At 41.0% G+C, this 26442-nt stretch overlaps 4 protein-coding genes across 6 annotated transcripts; 2 read left to right on the top strand and 2 right to left on the bottom strand.

The window, feature by feature from the left end:
• Positions 1-1214: 1214 nt before the first annotated feature.
• On the bottom strand, positions 1215-8111 carry LOC121301601. 2 transcript variants are annotated; one of them, XM_041231137.1, is made up of 8 exons: positions 7989-8111; positions 6407-6873; positions 6081-6176; positions 5459-5595; positions 4680-4950; positions 3727-3908; positions 2735-2793; positions 1215-1900 (listed from the first exon to the last, which is right to left on the bottom strand). In XM_041231137.1, exons 2-8 carry the CDS (start codon positions 6471-6473, stop codon positions 1750-1752), a joined length of 963 nt encoding a protein of 320 aa, XP_041087071.1. In that variant the 5' UTR covers positions 6474-6873; positions 7989-8111; the 3' UTR covers positions 1215-1749. The 2 variants fall into 2 exon arrangements, with proteins under 2 accessions (XP_041087071.1, XP_041087070.1); XM_041231136.1 differs by lacking the exon at positions 7989-8111 and having other exon boundaries at positions 6407-7104.
• A 1890-nt stretch (positions 8112-10001) lies between these two features.
• On the top strand, positions 10002-17086 carry LOC121301616 (growth hormone receptor-like). Of its 2 annotated transcripts, XM_041231160.1 has the most exons (9): positions 10005-10815; positions 11672-11807; positions 12469-12598; positions 13153-13325; positions 13609-13784; positions 13980-14145; positions 14271-14358; positions 15054-15123; positions 15648-17086. In XM_041231160.1, the coding sequence occupies exons 2-9, from the start codon at positions 11735-11737 to the stop codon at positions 16347-16349; spliced, it is 1578 nt and encodes a 525-aa protein (XP_041087094.1). In that variant the 5' UTR covers positions 10005-10815; positions 11672-11734; the 3' UTR covers positions 16350-17086. The 2 variants fall into 2 exon arrangements, with proteins under 2 accessions (XP_041087096.1, XP_041087094.1); XM_041231162.1 differs by lacking the exon at positions 14271-14358 and having other exon boundaries at positions 10002-10815; positions 13980-14221.
• Positions 17087-17177: 91 nt separating this feature from the next.
• On the bottom strand, positions 17178-19608 carry LOC121301617 (DNA polymerase epsilon subunit 4-like). Its single transcript, XM_041231163.1, has 4 exons — positions 19013-19608; positions 17967-18051; positions 17816-17857; positions 17178-17620 (listed from the first exon to the last, which is right to left on the bottom strand). Exons 1-4 carry the CDS (start codon positions 19262-19264, stop codon positions 17607-17609), a joined length of 393 nt encoding a protein of 130 aa, XP_041087097.1. The 5' UTR covers positions 19265-19608; the 3' UTR covers positions 17178-17606.
• A 2721-nt stretch (positions 19609-22329) lies between these two features.
• Positions 22330-24958, top strand: LOC121301647 (serine/threonine-protein kinase NIM1-like). Its single transcript, XM_041231212.1, has 4 exons — positions 22330-22509; positions 22797-23102; positions 23435-23703; positions 24182-24958. The coding sequence occupies exons 1-4, from the start codon at positions 22449-22451 to the stop codon at positions 24929-24931; spliced, it is 1386 nt and encodes a 461-aa protein (XP_041087146.1). The 5' UTR covers positions 22330-22448; the 3' UTR covers positions 24932-24958.
• Positions 24959-26442: the final 1484 nt, after the last annotated feature.

Raw genomic sequence — 26442 nt, 5'->3', positions numbered from 1 at the left:
AAAAACAAAAAAAACAAATACACAATGCACTAAATCTGTTATTTTAAAATTCAATCCAAGAAAAATACCTTTTTAATTTTTCGTTTTTGTACAATGCGGTTATACCTCCTTTCAAACCTATATATACAATGAAGAGAAAACTCCCTTTGAGATTGCATTATTATTATTATTATTTTTTCAAATTCGTTAATAAAACAGATTCGGTACCAGAAAACAGCTACCATGGTCCAGAACCCTGAGTTTGCCTAACATTGCCGCAGTACGCTCTCAGTAAATCCGCCCCGATCGTATTACTTTTGATTAATCTGTTTTTTTTTTTTTTTTTTTTTTTTTTTTTTTTTTTTTTTTTTTTTTTTTTTTTTTTTTTTTTTTTTTAATGCATACTGAATATTTTGGGACGGTTTTCATGGTACAACATTGACGGATAAGACCCCTCATACGCTGCCAGGGTCTCTATTTCAGTCACACGTGGGCCTCCCCCCATAGCGGCAGTGTACAGCGCTTCCTCGTTATAAAGTCGTCCCATTTCTGGATTAGTTCCCTGTTTGGCTATGTTGACAGTAAAGCGCACTGTAGTTTGCTGTGGAAGATCCCTCCACTAATAAAACATTCGCTTAGTTTTGCATATTAACACTGAAGACACCGAGACGGATTACATTTCTTATAGAATTGTACACGTTTCTTTCGATGTTACTGCATATTCATTCACAAACAATTTGAAGTCGCGGAATGAGAACAAAAAAACTCCCTATAAAGCAGAAACAAAGCCCTCAGACTTTGTCGCTTTAGTCTCAAGGTGTTTTTCCTTCCTTAATAAAACTTTGGCATAGTTCTAGCCCCATGTCTCTTATTTATTAGAGTAGGCACTAGAGCACTGTGTAAATGTCGCTTTTCAAAAACATATTTATCACATCACGAATAACATTCTCGTTCAAATCTAGCTCCAGGTAGTTTGTGATGGGTAGCAATTATTATTATTATCATTGTTATTATTATTATTATTATTGAAAACGCAGTAACTCGCACATTCTAAATTCCATCAAGGAGATCTCATTCCATTTTCAAATACATTTTATTTACAAAATATTTTTCCTTTTTCCTCATAATATACATATTATACAATTAGATTCTTATAATTCGGAACTTTAAAAAAAAAAAAAAAAAAAAAAAAAAAAAACGCACGTCCTTACTTACAAGGCATGGCGTCAGTAACGTTTACCGAATGGCTGATCATATTTTAACAGACGGGTACAGCACCTAATTCCATAATTAACTGCCTTGATCTCAACTGCAGCACACCACCACCTGGTGGGCAGAACATAAACGTGCACCTTATTCAAAAAGACAATTGTAGCGTTTCTTGCACATGCAATACGTCAAGTTGCGGTTTTCTGCTCCTCCTTGACATATATAAGTGTGAGTAACACGCAAACCCGTTTCGATGAATCACCTGCACACTGCATACAACAATCCATGCATTCATCAACGCTGATCCAGTTCGCCTTGACTATCAATGAAAAAAAAAAAGCCTGTTCTGCAATCATGACTCCTACAGCGTGTCGAAGATGAACCCCTCTATACATTCCCACACATCACATGCATATAAGGCAACTGTCGTGTGCGTGGTTGTTAAAAGTCTTTAGAATTGCGCAACGGAAGTTTCTTCTCTGGTTGCTGTCTATGTGCTTGCGTGGCTGCTGCGGGAGTCCCGGTGAAGGCTGTGCTCTGACCTCGAGCGGGTGGGGGGTTTCATGACTGGCACTTGCAGGAGCTGATGGCCAGCACGGTGCGGATGATGCCGTTCCGACTGCGGAAAGTGAAGCTCTTGTATTCTTGGGGCGAGCAGGAGCTGGAAGACCCCTCCGCCCATACCAGACACTGATCACTGTGACGGGAATCCCTGGGACACAAGAGAAAGACAGCACTGCAAACCACTCTTCAAAACACCACAAAACACGACGCTGTAGGACAGGGGTGATCAACCCTGGTCCTGGAGAGCCGCTGGCTCTTCTAGTTTTCATCCCACCTGAGTGATGAATTAATTAACTGAACCACATGTTTTCCTAACTGGTCAATATATATTTTATCCAGGTCTGATTGATTTAAAGATAGCCAGCAAACCTGCAGGATTGTGGCTCTCCAGGACTTGAAGGATACAATAGGATGCTAGACCTCGACTACTCGCTATCCTTTGGTGAGCAAACTCTGCCTAGCTACTTGAATGTCAAACTTGAACAAACTTCTGTATAGAACTGCTGTGCTCGTTGGTGAAGCTTTTTTCTAGTTGCTGCACCAGTATTACCATACGCCAAAACTACATAAAAAAGTATAGCACAGATAGGAAACGTGGTACATGCACAGTTACACAGTCAGCAAAGGAGGTTAAGACCATGTGTTAAGACCAGGGTTATTAACCAACAAAAATGGTGTATTCCAGTTCCTGACTGCTGCACATGGTGGCCAATTGCTCCCAAGTGTCTGTTGAAAGTTAACAGCTCCCAAAAGGCTTCCTTGTGTAACATCAACCCCTAAAATTCAAAGCTGTGTTTAGAAGCCGTGTCTAATACAGAGGTGTTGTTTAAACGTAAGGTGGTGCAAGCGGGCTCTAAGGGCTTGTTAGAAAAGCACTTCGCACCCTCCCTGTGAGGTTTACACACGAGGCTCGGGTGTTAAAATAAACTGGCAGGGCTGAGGAGGGTGGGGAGGGTGGGGATGTTGCCCCAGCTGTACTTACCTGAGCAGGCAGCGATTTCCTGGGGAACAGGCTCCCAGACATCTGCCCACGTCAATTTCCTGGAGAAAATTAACAAAACAAAGAGGCCATTACGACCCAGCATGTGGTGAATATGCAGAGACCCCTCAAGCTGGGGGAGATAGGGGCTGGTTCGTTAGCATTTTAAGTGTTTTGGTTTGGTTCCTGAGGAGACTGTGACTAGCACATGTTGTGTGTGCTAAACATACAGCAATTTGCTAAATTACTGGTGCCACCCAAGACAGCAGATTAATCAGATGCTGTAACAAATAGTGTACTGGAATAATGAAAAGATATCCTTATTTTTGACACTAACAGGAAGGAATTATTTTCTGTGTGGTGCATACTAGTGCAACTTATTTATAGGGAATTACTTGTCTTTAAGTGGCAGGGAAGGTTCCTGATAGACTGGTTGGATGTTATAAAATATACAGGACAGCAAAGCTGTACAGGGAAAAATGAAGCCGCTTTTTCAGGAACAGCGGCTTGAAACCTGGCTTCAGGAGACCTCATTTGTAGCGGCTTTGCTATATCAATTCCCAAGTCTCCCCTGGTGTGCCATGCAGTGGCCTGAAACCAAGTTCCAAGGCACAAAGTAATCCTTCAGCTTTAAGAGCACAGGACCCCACTAGCATTGTCACTAAAGGCACATAACCATAAACTCACAGTCATCCTACCACAACTGCCTTTATAGTAAGAGGAGATGAGTCACAGTATCAATATAAATCAGTACCACATGCTGTAGGGGGACTATTATCACTACAAATATTACATTAGGTAAAACCTATAAGAAACAAAGGGGTTCATTTGATCGACCCGTATCACTGGGTTGCACTGCCCCCCTATTTTTGGGATAACCCTGGTATAACCCAAGTTGGGGGTTAGGGTAATCCAGGGAGATACCACAGTGTCAAGGGGTGGCTTCTCCTGAAATCGCCCACCCTAGCTTCATACCCAGGCTATGTGCACCTCACCTTGAGCTTCTCTTCCTTGACTCCGCTGGAGCTGTAGACAGTCTCGTAGTAATACTCCAGATAGGGCACCCTGTAGCACCTCTCCTTCAGCTCACACGTCTCCACTGCCTGCACCAGCTCCACCTTGTTAGGGCTTTCCACCAGCACGGACTGGAACTTTGTGGGGACACACGAGAAGCCGTCTGATCAGAAAATAAGCATGACAGAGAAAAAAGGTGTACTGTCAGAATGCAATTTAAATAAATAGCACAGTACCATTTGTTTTTGCAGGACAAACTGAGTGTGACATACATACTGAATTTGGAGTGTGAAAACACAAGATGTGAACGACATGAAATAAGCAGAGTTTTTATTTTGCTAGTTAATTTAGATTGCTCATTTACAATTGTTTTGCTAAGGGTTATATGAACTGGCCTTACAAAAAAAAGAAAAAAAAGTACAGCTTTATTTTGGACGCAGTAATGTTGCAATATGAAGGGCCAGAAAGTGATACATCGGCAGAGCTGCGATTGACGGCTGCACAGATCACTAGGAACAAGATAAGCTGTAGTTAAACCATATATGTTTATAATTTTAGATAACCCAATTTGTTGCTCATCATTTAAGGTCACATAAATTTGCTGCATTGTCAAAGAAGAACTTTACAGCTGAGGGAACACAAAGCCAGTTTTTCAGGGACTTGAAACCTGGTTCCAGGAGACCTAGTCTGAGACAACTTTGCTGGATCAAACCCCAAGTCAATCCTGGTGTGCCGTGCAGTGGCCTGAAACCCAGTCTCCTGAAACCAAGTTCCAAGCTGCAAAGTGGCTTCGTGTTCCCTCAGCTTAAGAGCCAAACTGAGTACATTGTGCCCCGTTCAGATGGCCGTTTCCTTGTTCTCTGAGCTAAAATCCTTTGGCGCAATCTTGTTTTTATAAGGGTAGAATTGCTGTGGTGTCTGTAGTGACACATACCTGTGGTTACGGCCGGGCTAGAGCACTTGCCCGTGTCGATGACGGTTTCATAGGGTGTCTCAAAGAAGAAGGTCTTGAGAGCTGGCATGCGTACGCACTGCCCGGGACTTGCCTCGCAACGGCACTCGTCAATCACCTCCACCTCCCGCAGCCCCTCGAACAGCAGGACGCGCTCCACTCGCACTACGGTCGGCTCGCACACAGACCCCGCCGGGCAGGACGGCTCCAGACCGGCAGCCGCTGACAGCTCAGGGGCAGGGCGTTCACGCAGCTGGGGAAGACAAACAGACAGGTGTGCTCAGTGTCGGGCTTGTAAGATAATTTCTAGTTTTGTAACATGAATGTGTTTTATTATTATTATTATTATTATTATTAAAAATATTGTAGGCTTTTTAAAAATATTATTTTTCCCTTGAGTACGATTGAGTACTGCCGATGAGTTGAAATAAACTATTATTTTCACCACAAGGGGGCAGGAAGGAGACAATAATTAACACACTTTTTAAATATCGAATGAATGTATGCACAGACGCATATATAAATGCATATGAGCATTTTACTACTTTATGAAAAAAAATAAGTGTTATTTATTTTCTTAGTCATCAATTTCTGCCTTCCAAGAACTGTCTTTGTCATTCCAAAAATCTTAGCAATTCACTGTACTACAATTGATCCTGCAGCCCCTGGAGGGCGCTATTGAAAAGATTGAAAATGACACGACAGCATGTGAATTAGCACCACCTAGTGGTATCAGAGGGAAGTGACTCTCTGTGCTTTACCTTCTTGGTTCTGAGGAAGTCCAGCATAGACATGTGTTTGGAGTATCCTGACCCATAGGGGGCGTGGTTCCTCTGCGAGCCCCCGCAGTGTGACCTGCACACCCCGACATCCACACTCACAGGACTGCCAGAGATATCTATTGGAGAGAAAAATAAAGATTAAATTCGGTACAGTGTAGCTGCACACGCAAACGCACAACACAGGGATGGGAACAGCTAAAACAGTGGCAATGGTGGGGTTTATTGATTAGCAGTGTGAAACTTGTTAATGTTTCATTGACTCAATACCAGGATGCCTGAAGGATTCAATAGAAAGCAATAGCAGATTGTTACATCATTAACTAGTGCATTACATCACGAACACATTTAAAAGATTTCAATAGAAATAGGTGAGTGCAGTTGCCATGGTATCAAAAGCCTGCAAGCACCTCCACTGTTTGTTTTCAAACACACTTTCCCGCGACAAAAATATCTTTCCGAAACCTTGGGAAGTTGGCTCTTTTGAAGATTTATACGAAAATATCATCAAGGCTAAACACTGCTCTCCCAAGCCAATGAAAGCTCAGGCAGTGCACTGTCTAGTTAAAAAAGAACACACTTAGCTGTCTGCTGTTAATCATACCTTGGCCCACATAAATGAAGTGGCTGTGTCTCTTACAGCAGCCTCTGTCAGTGAAGAGATTCCTCCGGTCTCCTTGCCTGTTGAGCACCCCAGCAACTAAAACACACAGGAAAGAAAGCCACAATTAAACACCAAAGCAGCACATGGTTTACAGGCTGACCGGACATCTCAAACTTCTCTATATGCCTCGTCAATATGTGTCACTGTATGGGAAAAAACAATACTTTGAGATGCGTGTCTTCTCCTTTACGGGAGTCGATCTGCATTTCCACTGTAATTCAGTGAAAGACATTGCTAGATATAATTTGAAAGCATGCGGTACTTACAGGCAAGGCTGAAGGAAAGTGCAATGACAAGGCAGGGGGACAGCATCTTCACTGCTAGGCTCCTCATGTTCCAGTGATGCTGCACTCTTAATGCAAAGCTCCTGAATGCTACTCAGCCGAGGAAGCCCTGATATTTATGCCCAGCCTTGCTTGGGCTTGTATATTCCTTACAAAACACCACTGGATAAGCCTGATAAACACCAGAGGGATTCAAAGCCAAAGGGTTAATCGAGTTTCAGAGGGGGGCTGCACTTCAAAGGGAATCTCCAAGAATCAAGTTCTCACCTGGGCTGGGAATTCTCCTGACTTTGTTTGCAGTACAGTCCCACTTCAACTTAATTAACTGCTTAAGCAGCTTAGGCTTTGGAGGTTTTAAGGGGGTCAAGGCACTTTGGAGCAGCTATCATTGCATCAATCATCTTTCATGTGGGAGATAAAGTATTTGGCACCTGGACTTGAAACGAAAACTGTTCAGGCCATGTAAACAGAAGCAGCAGGGGTTCAGGGTTAAAGAAAACAATCCCCCTTTTGTTTATTCAACACAGCAACAAATGGCTTTTCATTTCAGACTGCCCTGCTCGAGAGTTTAGGAATAAAGTTTAGATAACTGTGATTAAGACTATTGCAGCCTTGCAGCAACTGACTAAATATCTTAAACTCATAAGGACAAAGCTTTTTTCAAGTTTCAAATACGTTTACTTAAGCAGGATATACATCTAATGTTCAAGGTGTACCTTCTTTGTAATCTGCATGCAGTATAAATCTTGCAGGAGTATTATAGATGGGAACCAGTTTTTTTTCAGCAGTTAGCACGCTGTTTCTAGCTTTTAAGATCCATATTGCAGAGAAGACAGCTATTTAGTTGCAAAAGTTGTAAAAAAGCGGTTCTATGTAGTGCACTTGCTGGTTCTTTCAGGGTATTGAAAATAACATGCAGCAGTGATTCTGGTGAGTTGCTTGGATCTTTCTGGAGTTCCCGTGAGCGTCTGTCTAAGAGTCTAAGAAGGACTGTTTAGAAGTTAGAAGGATGAAAGTAGTGGATTTTGTAAACTGCGTAGTTACAGAACATTGATGCACCTGAGTTAAAATTCAACAACAAAGGGTGGTTTTAATTTTTCCGCTGTGATCTCTGTGAATGCAGCTTCAACAAAGTTAGCAGATGTTGCTTGTGTTAATTAATCTTAATAAAACGTATCTACAGAATGTTTTAGAAAACACATTACATTTTAACGTGCACATGTATTGAATGTACATATAGATAAAAAATTGTTTCGTTAAGCTTTCATATGATTAGTTTTGAGAATTAGGTCACACTGTTTTTTTCCCCCCAAAGATTTCATGGTTGTGAAATCAGGTCATGTATACAGTGCCTTGGTAGATTTGCATTTGAAGTTGCTGTGTTCTGCATCTCAAAATAAATCCTAATTTATCAAAGTATATCCCTGCTAAGATCCTAGCGGCAGACACCGCAATAGTTTTCTTTTGTGGATTAAGTCTGTTGTCTTTGAAGTCTCTCTTCTTGTGGCTGTTTCTGACAATCGCCCATTTTCACATTGATTGTGCAGCTCAGATCAAAGGATACGCCACTGAGCTTCAAAACCCAGTCCCACCCCCGCATGGGCTTTGGTCTGACTTTGGGTCAAGCGGTGCCAAAGATATACAGCTCTGGACAAAAGTTTTGCGTCACCTAGAATTTTAGGATTGAGACAGCTTTAAGAAAACAAACAAACAAAAAAACCTGGTAAGAACATAATTTAGATCTTTTATTTAACATCATGTAATCAAAGAAACTACAAAATGATATCTACTACCAGAAGCCATAATGTTAGTACAGTATATGATAAACTACCAACATGAATGACAGTTGACTTTGCAATGAAATGGACAGCTGTGGACAGCCAGGCAATGCAAACCCAGAAGATCTCATTACAACAGGTTCTTCAGAATGAAATACTGCAGCAGCAGTCAGTTTCCTCACTGTAACTATAATTGAACTGTTTGTACCAGGTTTTCCTGCACTGTGGCAGGAATGGAAATAAGACCTGTGCATAGCAGTCTGACCCAATCCTGGTTTTACTTTAATCGGACTCACCTGAACTTGTTACCTGTACACTGTGGCTAATCAAGCTTGTCACAGTGAAAGCTGGAATGGGTGAAACTGCTATGTGATAGGCGTCTTTGTTCCACCCCTGCCATGGTAAATTGCAGTGAACTTTGAGAGCGGAGACCTGTAACAGTCAGATGAGAACAGGCTTACCTTCCAGACCGCCAAGGAGGACACTGATGAGGAAGAGCAGTGCTGCGGTCCGCAAAGACTTTGCGAGCCTGCTTCTCTCTGTCACTGCCTCCCCTGTGCTCCGTTAGCAGCTGTTCCTCTGTGCTGCACTCTCATCCTCCCAGCTCAAACTCCTTCTTATACAAGAGAAATGATTCACCTGGACAGCAGCCCATCAAGACGACAGGAGACTTTATAACAAGCAAGGTGTGCCCTTCAAGTCCTTCATCTAGAGCAGGGGTGCCCAATCCTGGTCCTGGAGGGCCAGTGTCCCTCCTGGTTTTCGTTCCAACTGTACACTAAATTGCTTAATTGGACCAATTAAGCTTATGATAAGTGCTTGATTGGTCCAATTAACTAATTTAGGGGACAGTTGGAACAAAAGCCAGGAGGACACTGGCCCTCCAGGCCCGGGATTGGGCACACCTGCTCTAGAGGCTGCACCTGTCCGCATTAAAAACACAGCCTCTTGCTGTCTTTACAACACTTAAATAAGCCTTATTATTTAAAAAAAAGCAACACTCTCTAAATCGCAAATCAAAACTCTGATTATCTTTACATATAAAATATAATCGTAAACAGAAACCGGGTCAAAGGACAACGCAATGTTTTCAGCATGTGTGGTGTTATTTAGGTTTTCTAATACTCGAATGAAATGAAAAGCGAAGTCTCAAGCCAATTTGTCACATTGCCTTGTGGGTTGTACTGTTCTGTCCGTTTTCTTGTGGAAAGCTGCAAACATCGTCAAGTGGGAATTCACAAATAAACGGCGACTTAAGATTTCATCTCAAGTGGATTTCAATCTGTAAGGGTTTCCATCAACTGTGATAGCACCATTTAACTCTGATATTTCTGGGAATTTTCATGCAGATTTATGTTTGTTCTAAATAGACTACATCAATGTTTGCCAATCAGTTATTGCTTGAGCGTTAGTTTTAAAAACTAAGTTTAAGTGAATTCAGTGGATTTAGAAAAAAGCAGGACCTCAAGTTTTCAATGATGTGACAATGAATGGATGGAAAAATCAAAAAGAAACCGCAGAAACCTCTTCCCCGGTGCCTCGGAAACAGAGACGCTTGACTGTGATTAAAAGCACACTCTTGTTATAGAAATAAATAAGTGAATTAGGAGAGCAATTTAGCTGTATGAAATGTCAGGACGGAAATAAGAACATTATGTTCTGTTTCATTGCTGTTGCAGATGACCTGTCTTTCATTTAAGAAAACAATTCAGACTTGAATCACGACCGGCTATTAAAAGGAATTGGCAAGAAATGCTTAACATTTGCATTGAATCAGTTTCACCATGTCGAATATTTTGGCTAGGTGGTTTTATTTACCAGGTTGGTGTTTAGGGGAAGTGACAGATCAAGGCAAAGTTATGTTAGTGAAACTGTTATACATTGCTTTGATGAGGAGCAACTTGTATGTCATAGTCCAGATCTTGGCTAGAGTTCAGCGTTTTAGCAAAAGGGGCAGAGTTTTCCCATCCACAGGAACTGCAGAGTGGAAAAAACTTGTCATTAAGCACTAGGAATATTTACTGTAAGCACATTTGAATTGGAATAGTTTTGGTGCTAACAATACACCCGTGGCAATCAGAATGCAATTTAGTTGTAGTTCAGCTAAAGATAAGAATATTAACAAAGAATACAGGAGTGGCAAGACAGAGGCAGAATATTGAGGAATAAAGATATAAAGAATTAAACAGAATATGCTTTGGAAAGAATGATAACTTTCGTAAAAAGCAGGTGCATTAGCTGGACTGGAAGAAATTACATTTTGCTTCATATTCCTTCTAGTTATATTCCACCAATATTTTCAGGTTCTGGCTCAGTCCTACACACCATTAATGGTACTACACAAATTACAGGGGCTCAAGAAAGTACAGTTTGCAAATTGCACAGCGGAGCACAAAGCATTTCTAAATTGAGAGCTTAGAGCTGTAGACCAGAGTGACATCATACCAGGAGACAGAGATAGCCAGGCAGGCAGAGAACTGGTAACGTCTTAGCAACAGGAGAGCCTTTGCATTGAGCTGTGAGCTGATAGAGATGCAATAGACTAGTCTCTATTTGCCACAGTTGAGCTGATATCTCATAGGGAGAGACAGACCTATCCTTTCACAAGCTAAGGTAAGTCTTTATTCACTTCACTGCTGCTTACTACACGTATAATTATGTGTACTATTCTTTTCGAAAGAACGTTCTTGCAATATTTAATTTCATTTTAATAAAATAGCCCTATATATATATATATATATATATATATATATATATATATATATATATATATATATATATATATATATATATATATATATTCATATGTAATTGTTTCTAAGCATGTTTTATATTAAAAAGGGGAATGTTTTCAAATATGAAAGATTATGAATTCTTAATGTAATTTGCTGGATTCTATAGATGCATACAAATGTTAATATAGTACATTAATTCACAATATTACAGCATTTTCATAATGTAGGGAATGTAAGAATGGGCATATAAGGATATTACATGCAATGTCAAAAAAGAATGATATATTTTCTGCATATTCTTTTTTTATTGAAATTTTTTTTAAAAAGTATGATTTTTATTTTATTTTTTTACCTGAAATAAAAACAATGACAGCCATTCACTAAAGGGATCCTAGAGAAACACAAGGATGAGAGCAATCATATATGCTTCTTGGGCTATACTAAAATTCACATTTCACTCATCCACCAGGTGGCGCTATTGAAACCAAGCAATGACCCCTTAAAGGGAAGCGATTTTAGCCACACTATTCCAAGCTGTTTTTTTTAACCTGGAAACAATAACAAATACATGAAAATCAGACCCCCTGATTGTAATTACCTGCAATATGAGACAGCAGTACACCGGGAGGTTCAACATACACGTAAAACCTTTCCTTTCGCAAGATTAACAAGTCAGTTCCTGATCACACATCAAGGTCTTTGCGCCCCATGCTTTCCCTTTTGTTTGCATTCAGCCTCACCCGCTTCTCAAGAACAGGAACAGCATTAAAGTTTCAGAAGCAAAGCCTCGCTGACCAATGAGAATGAGCACCACGGCGATCATTGTGGTGGCGGCTACAATGGTCAGTCTGTCTGCATCCACCAACTACAGTAAGTATAACGCTTTATAATATGATCCCCCAATTGGAATAGCTATACGTGCCTCATATATGAGAGATAGTGGGCCAGTCTATACTGTTGGTACTGTGTGCGTGTGTATATATATATATATATATATATAATATATATATATATATATATATATATATATATATATCTATATATATAATATATATATATATATATATATATATATATATATATATATATATATATATATATAATATATGATATAATAATAAATATATATATATCTGAAATATGTAATTGATAAGCCTTAATACACAAAGTTGCAAATGTAATTGGTTCTAGTAACATAAATCAGCCGAGAGCACTAAAAAGCCGGTTTGCCAACCACAATCAGATATAAATGGATTCTATTCAACAAACCCTACTTTCTGAGTGCTCCCAATTACCACAACATGCTTCTCACTGGAAAATGACTCAGTGCTGCTGTAAAGTGAAACAAATTGCTGTTTTATGTAACATAAATCATGTTATGTAACGTCATCCATATTTCTTATTATGTACTGTGTTGCCATTTGCTGCTATGGGTAGAGGAAGAAGCGTTGTTGTTGTTTTTTTTTTTTTTTTTATTGACATTCAATTTACTTGTTATGTACTTGAAGAGGTGCTGCTTCTGTCATTTCAGGTTGCGACGGCAGACCCTTCTTCACTGGCTGCAGGTCACCCGAGCAGGAGACTTTCACATGCTGGTGGGACCCGGGGGCTTATGGGAACCTCACTGGAACCCCTGCCTTCCAGGTTCTCTACTCCAAATCGTGAGTAACTGCGTTACCTGTTTCGAAAGGCAACACTCGTCAATGCCCCTCATCTGGTTCCAGTTAGCTGGTACTGCTCCAATTCCAAGTTGGGTTCCCGCTGGATTCAGTTCTGTTTTGCAATTCAATGGCTTAGCCTTACAACTGTGTTCAACATATCATCAAACTTTGCAGAGGCACGGCGAATACTGCAAAGCCATCAATATTTGCAAGGCATTTATTGCCCTATTTCACGTAGGAAAAAAGCAACTATTTTTGGCACGATTATCAAATTCCACTAAACAATACATATTCAGTGTATTACAACAGGTTGCCAACATTTCTGGAGCAAAATAGTTTTCTATAGGTGTGATTCGCCAAATATTTATAGCTTTACAGTGTGTGTTTTAAAATATAGAATTACAGTTTCCAGCATGAGTTTTTCCAATTCTTTGTAGTTGCAAGTGTTTGATATCCGGTAAAAAAAACTACAACTCCCTATTGGTCGAACGCATATTGTTACTGAACATCTGTAAAATTTCTCCCTAATACACAGCATCTGCTTTGTTCTTCAGAGGATGCCAGGACCCAATGGAGTGCCCAGATTATGTCACATCTGGAGAGAACAGCTGTTACTTCAATGAAACGTACACATCTGTCTGGACTGGATACTGCTTCATGATTCGTGTCGACACAGAGTGGGGAGCAGTCAACTCGGAGCCACACTACTTCGACTTCCTAGATATCTGTAAGTCGTTTAGACATTGTGGCTGACCCTAGCCTGCATTACATGTGCCAATGGCAGGCAACTGAAACCGAAGAGCAGTTCCTGAACCCATAGTCAGCGCAACTTAACACAGACTTCTTTTCAATCAGAACGTTTAAAAATATCTTTGAACGGGTAAGCACAAAACTAAGAACATGTCATTTGAAAGCTACTGTCAGTTAAAATTTTAAGAGCATCACTGCAAAACTGTTTTCCATGATTGAATAAAGGAACTGATGGACTGATCCATTTTTGTGTTCAAAAGTACAACCTGACCCCCCGGTGTCACTAACCTGGACCTTGCTGAATGGCAGTCACTCCACCCACTATGCTGATGTCATGATCAGCTGGTCTCCGCCTCCTTCGGCAGACGTGGACTCTGGTTGGATATCCCTACAGTATCAGCTCCGCTATAGGTCCTCCAACAGCGAGTGGAAAATGGTAAGACATTTGAAAAGACTGGATTGTGTCATGCTGTTACCCTGACATTGAAATGGTATCCCACTGGTATTATCAAACTTCACTTCTTGTAGTATATTGTGCTGCAAGCTGAAGCTGTCACTCTGACGTCAATACGATAATAACAGAAATCAAGAAATCAAAGCTTAAAGCTAAGAGCGTGTTCTGTTTCCACAGAGCCAGCTGTTGCCGCAGAACTCGCTGCCGCTCTACGCCCTGAAGACTCTGCAGCACTACGAAGTGGAGGTCCGCTGCAAGCCTCTGTCTGAGGGGGAGTTCAGCCAGTTCAGCAAAACCCTCGCGTTTATTCTCGACTGCAAGAACCCATCAGCTCCTGAGAGCAGTGAGTGCGCTGCCTGTAAAACCCTGCCAGTGTGGCAAGTTTCTGCAGCACCGCCTAGCAGTTTAAAAATAAATAAGTAAATAAAAAAATCATTAAAATAATAACCCTGTTCTCAATTCTTTCAGAGGCGGCCTCGTTAGCTTGGGTCATGCTCGCTCCTCTCACCGTGCCCCTGTCCCTCTTTCTACTTTGCTCTCTCTGCCGCACGGCTCAGTAAGTACTGAGACCCCCCAACATGCTCTCCGATACCTCTTTCCCGCGGTGTAGCCGAGCCGAGCCAGGGCTGGGTTAGGAGGAGCCTGGTTGTTTCCACTGCAGAACCCGAGCCGTGCAGTGGAAACAACCATGACGGGGTATTAAGAGGCACTATATTTGAGTCAGGAATGGCAGATCCAGGGGTTATGACTGTGTTGTTCTTTGTTTTCATATATTACTGAATACATATGAAATGCAACGACAGGCTGATTACGCGAAGAGGAAGAGAATCCAGCCCCTGGACCTGCTTGGGAGGAGACAAACAGCTGGTGGGAAATCACCCATAGCGTCAGGGCCTGGTACAAGAAACACACTAATGCAGAACTAATGTGAAAGATGCATTCAGTTTCTGAAGGTCTAACACTCGTGGCTAGTTTCACAGATATCGATTAGCAATAATCTTGGACGAGCAGTAGTGTTACATAAAGTGAAATATATTCAATCCTAAAATACTATGGCAATTTAAAAAGAAAAATGAAGAGCACACATTGATTTCTAAAACTACTGCTAGGCGTATTGATCCTTGTCAGAATTTGCGGTGCTTTGTTAAATTTACCACCCCGAGCAGCATTATACAGGAAGATTAATAAGAGTGACCTTGTTAAAAATGCTGGGGCGCTGTTAGTTCATTATGTTTGGTTTTGTGCTTCCAGAATTAAAGCCACGCTGCTGCCTCCTATACCTGAGCCCAAGATTGCAGGGATTAACACAGACCTGCTACAGGTACAGAATACTGGAGGCTGCTTCCTGTGGTAACAGGTGACCTCTAGTGAGCAAACAGGTGAACCTGATACGATACAGGATGAATCACAAGTCACTGGACTAATGTAAAAAGGGCAAGTTACAGATAAGGTTCAAACTTGTGTTTTGATTCAAGAAACAATTATTCATCCCATTTGTCCAGTGATTTCTGAATTGGCTTGTATAATGGTTGTGATGATCAGATATACAAAACATAAAAAATGTAAATGTGCATTGCAGCAGATGCAATTTTAGACCACGGGGTGCTAGTGGCAGAAAAATCCCACTGGAATGAAATACCTGAAAAGCAAAGTACTAAATAAGGTTTTAATAAAAAAAATAATAGTAAATCAGTTTCCCTACATTTGATAGCTTCAGCATCCTGCTGCATACCTCTGTATCACCATTCAGTACATGTTTTCAGGTGTGTTACATAATCCGTTTCCAAAATGCAAATCATACAGTTCTCAATTTCAATGAATTCTCTCATTTGAAACTCTGCACAGAGCGGCAGTCCAGGCGAGCTTGGCATTCTCTTTGGCTTCTTCAGTGTGAGCAGCACAATGGAGCCTGAAGAGGAACCCTGGGAAGCCTTCTCAGAGCTGGACCTCCAAGACAAGACAAAGGTGATGGGAGGTCCAGAGAGCATCAGCAAGAGGCCCCTGACCATCGGCTCCATCAACGGCAGCGACTCGGGCTGGGAGAGCATCGGCAATGCCGAAACAGACTGCTGCCCAAAAAACGGGAAATCCCTCATCCGTGACTCTCTCGACTCAGTTTCCAGCAAGACCGCAAGCGTGTCTCATGACGCGGGACTCACTGCAAAAGCAGGGCTTCTGGTGGACACAAGTCTAGGAGCACAGGCCATCAAGCGCGCGGAGATCTCCCAGCACAGCACCACATCGTGCACTTCTGCCTCTTGTCTGCTCACCGAAACTGGGAAAGAAAACTTCAAGACTGCACCCTCCCCGAATACACTCTACAAAGATGGTGGAGATGCTACTTTTTATTCTTATGTGGCCGACATCAGAGCCCAAAGGGGAGTCATCACAGTGGCTGCCAACGGTTATATTCAAAGCTGTGCCAAGAGTAATGAACTCACAGGGAGGCAAGGCCAACGCTGTGCCACAAGTGAATATTTGAAAGGCATGCCGCAAGAAGGTATTACGCTACCAGAGAACGACAGCAACTACTATGTTACTCTATAACCACACGTACTGTGACGAAACAGCTGTGAAGAGTGGAGTTTGCAAAGTTCTGTGTGGTTCCTAATTGAGAAATCTAAACAGATCTGTTCGTTCATAAGTTGTCAGTTCAGATACTGAGCAAGCAACCCCTACAGTGAGGCCAGTGTGCAAGCCTCAAAGTAGAGGAGCACATCAGCACATTTTGCAACCATTCCTCAAATATTTAATTTTCCAACTTTTTAAATGTTTTTTACCCTGACTATACTATGACTAAACAGGCAAAGATTTAACAAACCCCAAAATCCAAAGATTTAGATTATGTTACCTGTATAATACATTTAGTTATTGATCCCTACCTGGCTTTACTTTTACAGTCTGCAAATCTGGAATAATTCTGTTCATTATCAAGCACTGTAGACTTATAGAACATGAGATTTTGTGAACTGTAGTTGTTCTGAAGTGTGAAGTTAGCTGTAGTACTTGTGTACAAAATCAATAACTGTTTAAAGAATTAAAAGGGTGGACTTACTAAAAATTGTCTGTGGCATGCAAATTGTTTATTCATTCATGTTTTACTAACACTTCAGAATATAGAAGTTACTCAATAAAGAATGAAGCATTGTATTGTTGACTTAAGCATTTCTTTTCATCCAGCATCCTACCAGCTCCTGTATTCTGAGAACGTTCATAAAACAAATCATTTTAGTTACTTACACTAGATAAATGTTTATATGGTCGGTTATTACATACACACCCCTACATTTATTCACACCACGCCTGAGCAGTAATAAATTCTATGCATTAGTCAGAACTTTTAAATGAAACTAAAAAATGGCAAATGTTACAATATTTAAAACAAAATATCAGTTTTATTACACAAAAGTGGACATTTACACAATTCCAGTAGCTTGAAGCAATGGTCAAGTTGATGGGGTAGGTCAACTACATACAGCAGTGAAGGCACTTTGCAAAAGTAGTCTCTATGGGCTCAGTAGGAAAGGTGAATGAAGGATTTCCTCATGCTGCAGACTAACTATTATGGTCAGAAACTGAGCAAGAGCAATACTGGCTGATGACTAGTTTGTAATCTGGAAGCGTGCTTTATAAATCATAAGTTTATAAAACAAATCACTTAGGGATATATACACACACAAACACAAAACAAAGCATTTTACATAGAAAAGCTTTGTACAAAACTGTAAAAAGGAACTACTTGCAGATGTGTTCCACGGTTGCTTTGGTATAAAGTTGCATTCTTTGTGATTTTGTTTCCACACTTCAGTCCAAAGTGCCTTAAATTAAATAAAAACACAACACCTAAAATTAAAAAGCTGTAGTTAAACAATCTGCCACAAATAAAGACTATATTCCAATTCTCATTTTTTGCATGGGAGTGCCTTCACCCGATCGTAGATTAATGCAAGAATTAATGAAGAATTCAATTTGAAAAGTTTAGTGTTTTTTCTTTTTTTTAAAGAAACTCTTACCTTCAAGAAAGGCAAACTCATCAATAGCATCGATTGCATTATCTGAAACAGAACAAAAAACAGCAAAACGTAACAAGAAAAAGTGAATTCCTTTAATAATTAAAAGATAAAACATGTTTATTTGCATCAAGCAAATTGAAGCCAAGGTTACCTAGATCTTTCCTCTGCAGGGTCTTCCTCTTGCCTTGCTGAGCATAAACAAGAGCATCCTTGGCTATCGTTTCAACAAACAGCTCCTGTAAAATATTAGCAAAAATACAAGAACAGTTTTATTGTTAGGAACTGGGGCAAGCATCACTAGAGATGTACTACTTTTACTCCAGCTCTGCCTTGCCAATGTTGCTATCTTTAAGGGGTAACTAACCTAGTCTAAGAACATTTCCAAGTCCCTCATTTCTTTCACATTAACCAGTAAAGCACACAAATTCAACAGGATCTCAATACCGGTTACAGTGGAAGAGAATCAACAGTGTGGTAAAAGGACAGATGAATAGGATTCACCAGTCAAAATGGAGTACAAAAAAGTACACTTGTGTTTGTGTTTATTTATATATATATATATATATATATATATATATATATATATCCTATATGCATAGCAGTTTCACCTATTCCAGGTTTTTGTAAGTCTGATGAGAAACAGCCTATAGGCAACAAGCTCAGGTGTGTCTTATTGAACTCAAAAGTAAAACCAGGAATGGATCAAACTACTAGGCAGTAGGTGACTTATTCCCATCCCTCTACTACATCAAACATCCATTGATTTGAACAAATAATTCAGAAGGCTTGCTTGCTTCTTACATCCCAAATACTGTGCAGCTAGCCAACGGTACACCATGAATGACCAGGCTTCACGTACTATAAAAAACAAACGTGCTGTGTTATAATGTACAGAAAAAATGAGTCACAAAACAAAAGTTACTAAACTTCTACAGTAGTAACATAACTGCCGCTTAAAAACAACAGTAAAAACACTATTTTGGCCACAAGCAGTAACTGCAGAAGGTACAGTAGTGCTTTTGTTGGTATGCTTTTGATGACAGAGTTACGTAATCGTTCAATTTTGGTTTATCAACATTACAGTGCGCTCCATTTAAAAACTAACAAAAAAAAGGGGGCCAAAATTATTATTATTATTATTATTTTTGTGTGTGTGAAATATCACGTTACTGTGGTTTCTGAAGAGAGACCGCTTACTGTAGCTTTAGCAATGGCAAACACAGAATCCTGACTCGCCAGGGTCACATCTGGGTCGGCCTTCATCAGTGCCTTTATCCGAGCCAGAGGCAGCTTCGCCAGGCGGTTGTGGGAAGCCGAGCTCGGAGCCCCGGCCTGTTGCTGCGGGCAACCTTCCTCTTCCGACACGGCTTCTCTGGGGTCTTCTTCTGTCCCGCTCCGGTCCAACTCTGACTCGGCCGGGACTGCAGGAGCTGCTACAACCGCCGCCATCCTTTCACACAGGCAGTCAACACACAAAAATAATCGTAATGGTTTGTTACCACGTAAACTGCGCACCCCCAGTACTCATTCAGACATTTACGTTATAAATTCTCTGAAACTTGCTTGTGGGAATACGCTCAAGACTGCAAAACACTTCAATCAATTTGCCGGGGGGGGGGGGTGTTTAAACGGTACTACTGAAGTTGCATTATACTGCGAGAAAAACAAACACCTTTTTTTTCACAATTTTAAAACTAATATGAAACTTGCATTAACGGGCCACAATGTAGCATGTCCGCTTACTTAAAACAGAAGTCTTGCACAGGCACTTCATTGATTTATTTGCCACAAAATATCACTGGATTTTAAAGTCCAGGTGGCTGTGACGTTACCACAGGTTTAACTGTAGCATTAAGCACGGTGTATTATTAACCCATTACAATTACTGCCTGACCTCGCCAGCACCGCGCTGGATAACATTGCGCTTGCACGAAATTAATTCTCGTGTGCCTCTCGGAGCGACAACCACGCGTTACAGTTATTTCCAGAAGCATCTACATTGAGCGCAGCAGCAACGCGCTTCATATATATATATATATATATATATATATATATATATATATATATATATATTGGTATTGTCGTTATAATATTGCATAAAACTATTCCCAAAAAATGAAGAATGCACTCTATAAGCAAGAACTTTAAACTCACCAAACATAAAAAAGTGTGTGTGTGTGTATGTGTGTTTATATATGTATGTGTATATAAAGTGGACTGTGCCCTCTGGATCTGACTGCTGTCTTGTGGACCGTAATCCTTGGCAAAAAGATATTAATATCTGTACACTGCTGATAATAGGATTGACTTGGGGGATATGCATCAGAACACAGGCATAGTGTTGCCCTGTATCACACTGTATACATACAGCAGGGCTACCTGATGTTCAGTCCTGGATCTCAGCTGAAATGAAAGGCCCACAGATAGCAGGTAGTGTTCAATTATTTTATTAGATCTAACTGTAGTTAGATTATTGAATTATCTCTTATGTAGAAGTAGGTAGATGGTCTATATATATGATATGAATACGATATATATATATATATATATATATATATATATATATATATATATATATATATATATATATTATATAGATATATATATATAATATATATAGCACATCCGTGTCATTTCCAGTAGTATTACAGTAGATCCATTCTCCTGTATGGATACAGATATTTATGACGGTTGCAAGTCTTTCTTATGCCAGTGGAGTATAGAGAGTTTCTAAAAACTGCAATGATTCCCAACTTACTGTAATAATAAAACAATAGGCACCTGTACACAACTGCATGTGTATATAGACATGCTTTGGTCACACTGTAATATATATGGTAACCAATAGTTACCCCAGTGAACCAGTTTTGCAGGGGTGCACACGTGACATTTGTAACAAGTTGCGGTCAGGAGCAGGTAAACGTTTATTCTTGCTGTAAAATGATATACTTCATTGACGGGGCAAACACTGCGCTCGCTGCAAAATAGGGCAATGCGCTTAACATTGCACGTGACACAATAGTTAAAACCTGCCTCTGTCCTTAAGTAAACTGAACCCTCAGAGTTTCAAACAACTGTCCGTTTAATTAAACTGCATTGAAAATACCCCTATTGTCAAGTTCTTTTGTTGTTGTTGTGGGTGTACACATAAGGTTTAAATAATGTATTTCAGGATGTTTCGGTGCAAAGCCCTTCTTTAGTGTGATAACAGTAAAAATTCTTAACCTGACTTTCCAGCACATAGGCAAATAAAGCCTGTTGTTTTATATAGAGGCTGCATGTGCAGTCTATAGGGGTTTGGTCTGGACTACACTGGGCATGGTTGACTGGCAAGTCGAAATAACAAGTGCAGTGCCAGGCAACCCTAAATCCGTTAAGAGCATTGCAGCACTGAGATACAATGAAGCATTTCTTACTTCAATATCAGCAATCCTAAGACGTTAACGCTTATTTGTATTAGGATAAACCAATCACCTCCAAAAATGCTGAGCTTGCAAAAAAATAATCGGCCCTCCTTGACTCATCATCAGTGTCTGACAAATATGACATAGTCAGAGAATGGTGCTTCTCTGCATTAACCTGCAGCTTTAATGCTTTACGAAGGAGAGCCAGGGATCAGGATCGGAATATCTCAAGGACACCCACTGTTGCAAAAGCTTACTGCAGTATACCATGGTAATGCATAGAGCAAGCATAAAAGAACACAGACGTATGGTATAGTGAGGTAAAAAAGAAAAAGCATGGTTTAATAATTTGAGGTCGGCCCCTAACTGTTATAAGGGACTGAGCTGCTTGACCTGCTTGGTGTAACTTGGATGCCTGCCACAATAGCAGATTGCTGCATCGGATCTAGCAGAGATCTATACAGAGTGAAGATCCTGTGACATTGCTGGAGTGAGCAGGGTTACCAGAACGAGCAAGGAAAGTGTCGGAACTCTCATCCGGCATGGAAAACGGCAATTCTGGAAACATGTCCATTGATAGCTGACAACATGCCATTCGTGGAAAATAGTCATTTGATTCCTGTCTGCAGCTTTTCTTTTTCTGTAGCACTGTACTTGAAACATGAACCGCCACACCCAAAAACTTTCTGTTTTTACTTCTGGCTCTGCTTTCACTGTCAGAACATAACTTAACACCTTGCAGCGTGGAAGAAGGCTAGCTAATCTCAATGTTGTGCCTCTCTGTTTTTGACTGAGGATGCAAATGGAAACCATGGCTTCCTAACTTAGACCCTGCAGCCACTCTACTCAGGGGATTAGATGGACTCAGCCCTCTGGTAGTCAAGCATAAAACCACTTGATAAGACACCTGACAAGCACAGGTGTGATTCCTGAGCCTGTCATTGCAACACTGCTGCTCCAGACACCACTGGGACTTGAGGTTCAGCTCTATATGCAGCTCTCTGTTTTATAGCATGATTATCTGTTTTATAGCAGTCTTTACAAACTATTCAAAGAGCCTTTGGCCATTCTCAAAGGTTCGGAACTGATTGTGCAAGTGGAAGATTATTTTTCCTTCAGGCCGAGGAACAGTAGAAGTCAGCAAGTCTTCAAATATATATATATAGATCATAAAACTAGAAGATGTTTATTTCTATTTTGCTTCAGCTCGGGGGGAGACAGTGAAGGTAATGGTTTTCAGCGACACTGCCCTGGTCAGGATGCAGAAACAGATGAGAAGAAAAGCACTCTGTAAGTAAGCTTGTCTATATTTTTTGATTCAAATGTTTTTTTTTTGGCGGTATTATATGTTCCGTCAGTATTTAAGTGTTCAATTTTTTTAACCAAGGGGACACTGTCAATGTCAAGTGAGCTGAAATGGTTTTGTGACATGTCAACTGGGGGAAACTCGTATTCCTCGTCAGCTGAGCTAGATTCAAAGTCTCAATGACATAAAAAGATGCTCCTCCACCAAATGCTAACCCATTCTGTTATTTAAAGGTTTGCGCCCCCGAACTAACAATGTTCTCTGATGACAGGTACCAAAGACTCCAAAGGGGTGCGGACGAGAAACAGAGATCCGTCTCCTCGAGGCAAGAAAGTGGAGGAGCGACGAAGCAAGAAAGAGATGGAGCACAAGGACAGGAAGGACCAGGATAAGGAGGGGGAGGAGCCGCAGGTGAAGCTCACCCCCTTTGAGAAGGTGGCCTCTGACATGGTGCACAACGAGAAGGTGGTGGAGGAGATCATGCTGGGCCGGCGAATGGGATTCTATCAGGTCCGTGGAGAAATCGGCTCCGGGAACTTCTCTCAGGTCAAACTGGGAATTCACGTGCTGACAAAGGGTTTGTGTGTGTGTGTGTGTCTAAAAGAATCTTAAGAAAAAGTTTTGCATCACCTAGAATTTTAGGATTTGATGTTAGATTTCGAAATATCACGTTTTTCAATTTTCAGTTTTTCGTTAAGTATGTGGAAAACTACAAAGCAGTGTGTAATTCAATATGTTAACGTAACATTATTCAGCATGTTTCATTCGCCTTTATGAAGTGAAATTAGCTGATTCTATAGGGTGATGCATAACGTTTGCCCGTAGCTGTAGGTAATCTGCAGGCAGCATAGCTTTCCGCTTGATTCAATGAGGAATGTATACACTGACTTGCCTTCCTTTTCACCCCAGAAAAGGTTGCCATCAAGATCTTGGATAAGTCCCGTCTGGATAAGAAGTCCCAGAGTCTGTTTGACTCCGAGATCGCCTGCATGGAGCAGCTCTCCCACCCCAACATCATCCGGCTGTACGAGGTGCTGGAGACTGTGAATCGACTGCACCTTGTCATGGAGTACGCGGGCGGCGGGGAGCTCTTCACCAGGATCAGCACCAGGGGGCGCCTGTCTGATCTGGAGAGCAAGCTGGTCTTTTCACAAATCATCTCCGCAGTCAAGCACATGGTGAGCTTCTGAGAGGGGGCTGGGGTGGGGCTTTTGAAAGGTGATGCTTCCCATTGCTTGACTGTACTGTCTGAGTTGTGTGGTGTAAAGAAGCATGGGTCTTTTAGAGCACTGGTAGCAGCCAAGGTTGCATAGCAGGCAATTACAATCTTAAGAGACAGGTGATTTTGCATGGGGAAGACACAACGTATTGGTGCGTACTGTACCAGGGATGGATGGTCTTTCTGTACATGTTGTTTTAAATACTAGCTTGACTGTACTTTGAAGTGCATCTTTTAAGGACATTAGAAGCTTTTAAGAGATTTGCTTTCACGTTCACTTTGCCACTTTTACTGTTCTGTGACCAAACTAACTGTTTTTGAAGTAGCGCAAATACAGGGCGATTCGAAACTATCACATCAATGATATGGGGCATTGATGTGCTAAACTTACTTTCTAACCACCCTGTATATATTTTCTTTATTATTTATGTTTTCAGCACAACATCAATGTGATCCACCGGGACCTAAAAGCAGAGAATATTTTCTACACTGCGAGCTACTGCGTCAAGGTGGGAGATTTTGGCTTCAGCACGACCTGTGGCCCCAACGACCTGCTCAACACCTTCTGCGGCTCCCCCCCTTACGCGGCCCCTGAACTCTTCCGGGAAAAGGGCTACTTAGGGAGGTATGTGGACATCTGGGCACTCGGCATAGTCCTCTACTTCATGGTCACTGCCACCATGCCTTTCTATGCAGACAACCTGGGAAGGCTGAAACGTTGCATCCTGCAAGGCTCCTACACCATCCCGGCCCACGTCCCAGAGCAGTGCCAGCAGGTGATCAAAGGCATCCTGCGCCCCGTGCCGGTGGACCGCTCCTCCATCGCTCAGGTGATGTCCAGCCCCTGGCTCAAGGGGATCGAGTTCCCCCGGCCGTACCAGCCCTTCCCTCTCACCCCGGCTCATCTGGTAGACTGCGTGCCCAAGCAAACGGAGGAGCAGGAGGTGAAGAACGCCCTGCTGGACCTGGGGATCACCGACGCTCACATCCAGAGCAACAACTTCAGAGACTCCCGGAGCTCCATCACCGGCATCTACCGCATCCTGCTGTACCGCGTGCAGAAGAGGAGGGTCGTGGAGGCGGTGGGCTTCGTGGCGGAGTGTCCCGACTTTCGATCAAGGAAAGGCTGGAGCAAGAACCTGGCTGCGGAGAAGTTGACTGCATCCACCGTCTGCGTGATTCTGTGAATGCGCGTTACAGCACGCGGCACACGTGAATAAATACAGCAAAAGATAATTTATTCATTTATTTATTTAACATATTAATTTATTTAACATATAATATTATATATATATATATATATACCTATATATATATATATATATATATATATATATATTATATATAGATAGATAGATAGATAGATATATAGATATATATATAGATATAGATATATATATATATATATATATATATATATATATATATATATATAGATATAGATATAGATAGATATACATATACATGTGACTTTAGTGATAACTTCACAATTAGAGAACCACGATTTCCAAATGCGTTCAATATCAATTGTGCTGAAGAAGGCCTATTTTTCATTTGTAAAACACAGTATCTGGTAAAGAGAAAAGCACTGAGGCGGAATATCAAGTCACCAGCAGGGGGAGCTGTGTTACCAGTTTTCTTCAGTGGATTCATAGTTATATCACAATGGAAGACAGGCGCAAAACACCTCGTGTGAAACTCCTAGGGAAACTATTTATTCATCGGATGTTAGATGCGTACCTCTCGTTCTACAGCTGCTTTGCTGCATTGCTGATAATAGATTCATTGCAACAAGAACAGCGCAGAATGATTGCTAACACCATAAAAAACACAAATCATATATAACCTAATCCTCTGGAAGATAACTGAAAAGTTCAAAAGACACCATGAATGCCTTTTCCAGCGGCCCTTCTCATAATCGCTGGCTTTTAAATTGGTTTCACTCTCAGCCCACAGCTTACCACCTTATCACATGAGCAATTACAGTAATAAATACAGTACAGTAACTGTTATGGTCTTACTAGCCATAGTGCAGAACCCCCTTTAATTTGTGCCAGTTTTTATTGCTGTACTTTTGGCAGGACATCATGAACACCCACTGCTGGCACATACTGTACCATCCAAAGTACTTTACATGTTTTTACAGGTTACCTTTTTCATAAAAAAAAAAAAAAAAAATCTTGTTTTAATGTGTTTCAACAGACTTCAATCTGCGTATTGCGAAAAAAATCTTGCTCTGGATGCAGGGTGTACACCTTGCTTTAACAGTGCGTAGCAAGACTGTTGTGAGATGAGACAGGGCATGCAAAGTCTTTTAAATAAACTCACATATATCTGGAGGCAGCTGGGAATCTGATTAAAAAAAACGAAAAAAACCCACTAAGAATGATTCATGCATTTAATATACTTTCTTACTGGAGCGCATTGAAAACATGTACCAGTTTTGAGTATGCACTGGAGTCCGTTTCAGCTAACACAGCTGTCTTTTCTTTACCCCTGTCAGACACTGTTGCACAAGTTAATGAGATAACGCTTGACAGAGCAATTGCAGTGAGAGATTAATGAATGGCTCATAAACTGGAAGATTGTGCCCAAAGGTAACTTTTGGTTTTATGATGTCTTGCTGGAACTGCAGTAATACAGTACCTTATCACATGGGGCCCATTCATTCTGGTTTCCATTTGTTATCCAAGACATC

The sequence above is a fragment of the Polyodon spathula genome, chromosome 27, assembly GCF_017654505.1.
Source record: "Polyodon spathula isolate WHYD16114869_AA chromosome 27, ASM1765450v1, whole genome shotgun sequence".
Taxonomy (NCBI): Eukaryota; Metazoa; Chordata; class Actinopteri; order Acipenseriformes; family Polyodontidae; genus Polyodon; species Polyodon spathula.
Note: the sequence above shows the minus strand (reverse complement) of the source record. Positions and strands in the feature narration are given on the sequence as shown.

Bases quoted from the DNA above. Each gene is read 5' to 3' on its own strand.
- LOC121301601 (XM_041231137.1), bottom strand. From the start codon at position 6,473: ATGAGGAGCCTAGCAGTGAAGATGCTGTCCCCCTGCCTTGTCATTGCA. The intron at 5,596-6,080 runs GTATGATTAACA...TCTCTCCAATAG, and splicing joins CTTCATTTATGTGGGCCAAG to ATATCTCTGGCAGTCCTGTG. The intron at 3,909-4,679 runs GTATGTGTCACT...TTTTCTGATCAG, and splicing joins TAGCCCGGCCGTAACCACAG to ACGGCTTCTCGTGTGTCCCC.
- LOC121301617 (XM_041231163.1), bottom strand. From the start codon at position 19,264: ATGGCGGCGGTTGTAGCAGCTCCTGCAGTCCCGGCCGAGTCAGAGTTG. The intron at 18,052-19,012 runs GTAAGCGGTCTC...AATATTTTACAG, and splicing joins TTGCCATTGCTAAAGCTACA to GAGCTGTTTGTTGAAACGAT. The intron at 17,858-17,966 runs GTAACCTTGGCT...GTTCTGTTTCAG, and splicing joins CCTGCAGAGGAAAGATCTAG to ATAATGCAATCGATGCTATT.
- LOC121301647 (XM_041231212.1), top strand. From the start codon at position 22,449: ATGGTTTTCAGCGACACTGCCCTGGTCAGGATGCAGAAACAGATGAGA. The intron at 23,103-23,434 runs GTTTGTGTGTGT...TTTTCACCCCAG, and splicing joins AATTCACGTGCTGACAAAGG to AAAAGGTTGCCATCAAGATC. The intron at 23,704-24,181 runs GTGAGCTTCTGA...TTATGTTTTCAG, and splicing joins TCTCCGCAGTCAAGCACATG to CACAACATCAATGTGATCCA.
- LOC121301616 (XM_041231160.1), top strand. From the start codon at position 11,735: ATGAGAATGAGCACCACGGCGATCATTGTGGTGGCGGCTACAATGGTC. The intron at 13,785-13,979 runs GTAAGACATTTG...CTGTTTCCACAG, and splicing joins CCAACAGCGAGTGGAAAATG to AGCCAGCTGTTGCCGCAGAA. The intron at 14,359-15,053 runs GTAAGTACTGAG...TTGTGCTTCCAG, and splicing joins TCTCTCTGCCGCACGGCTCA to AATTAAAGCCACGCTGCTGC.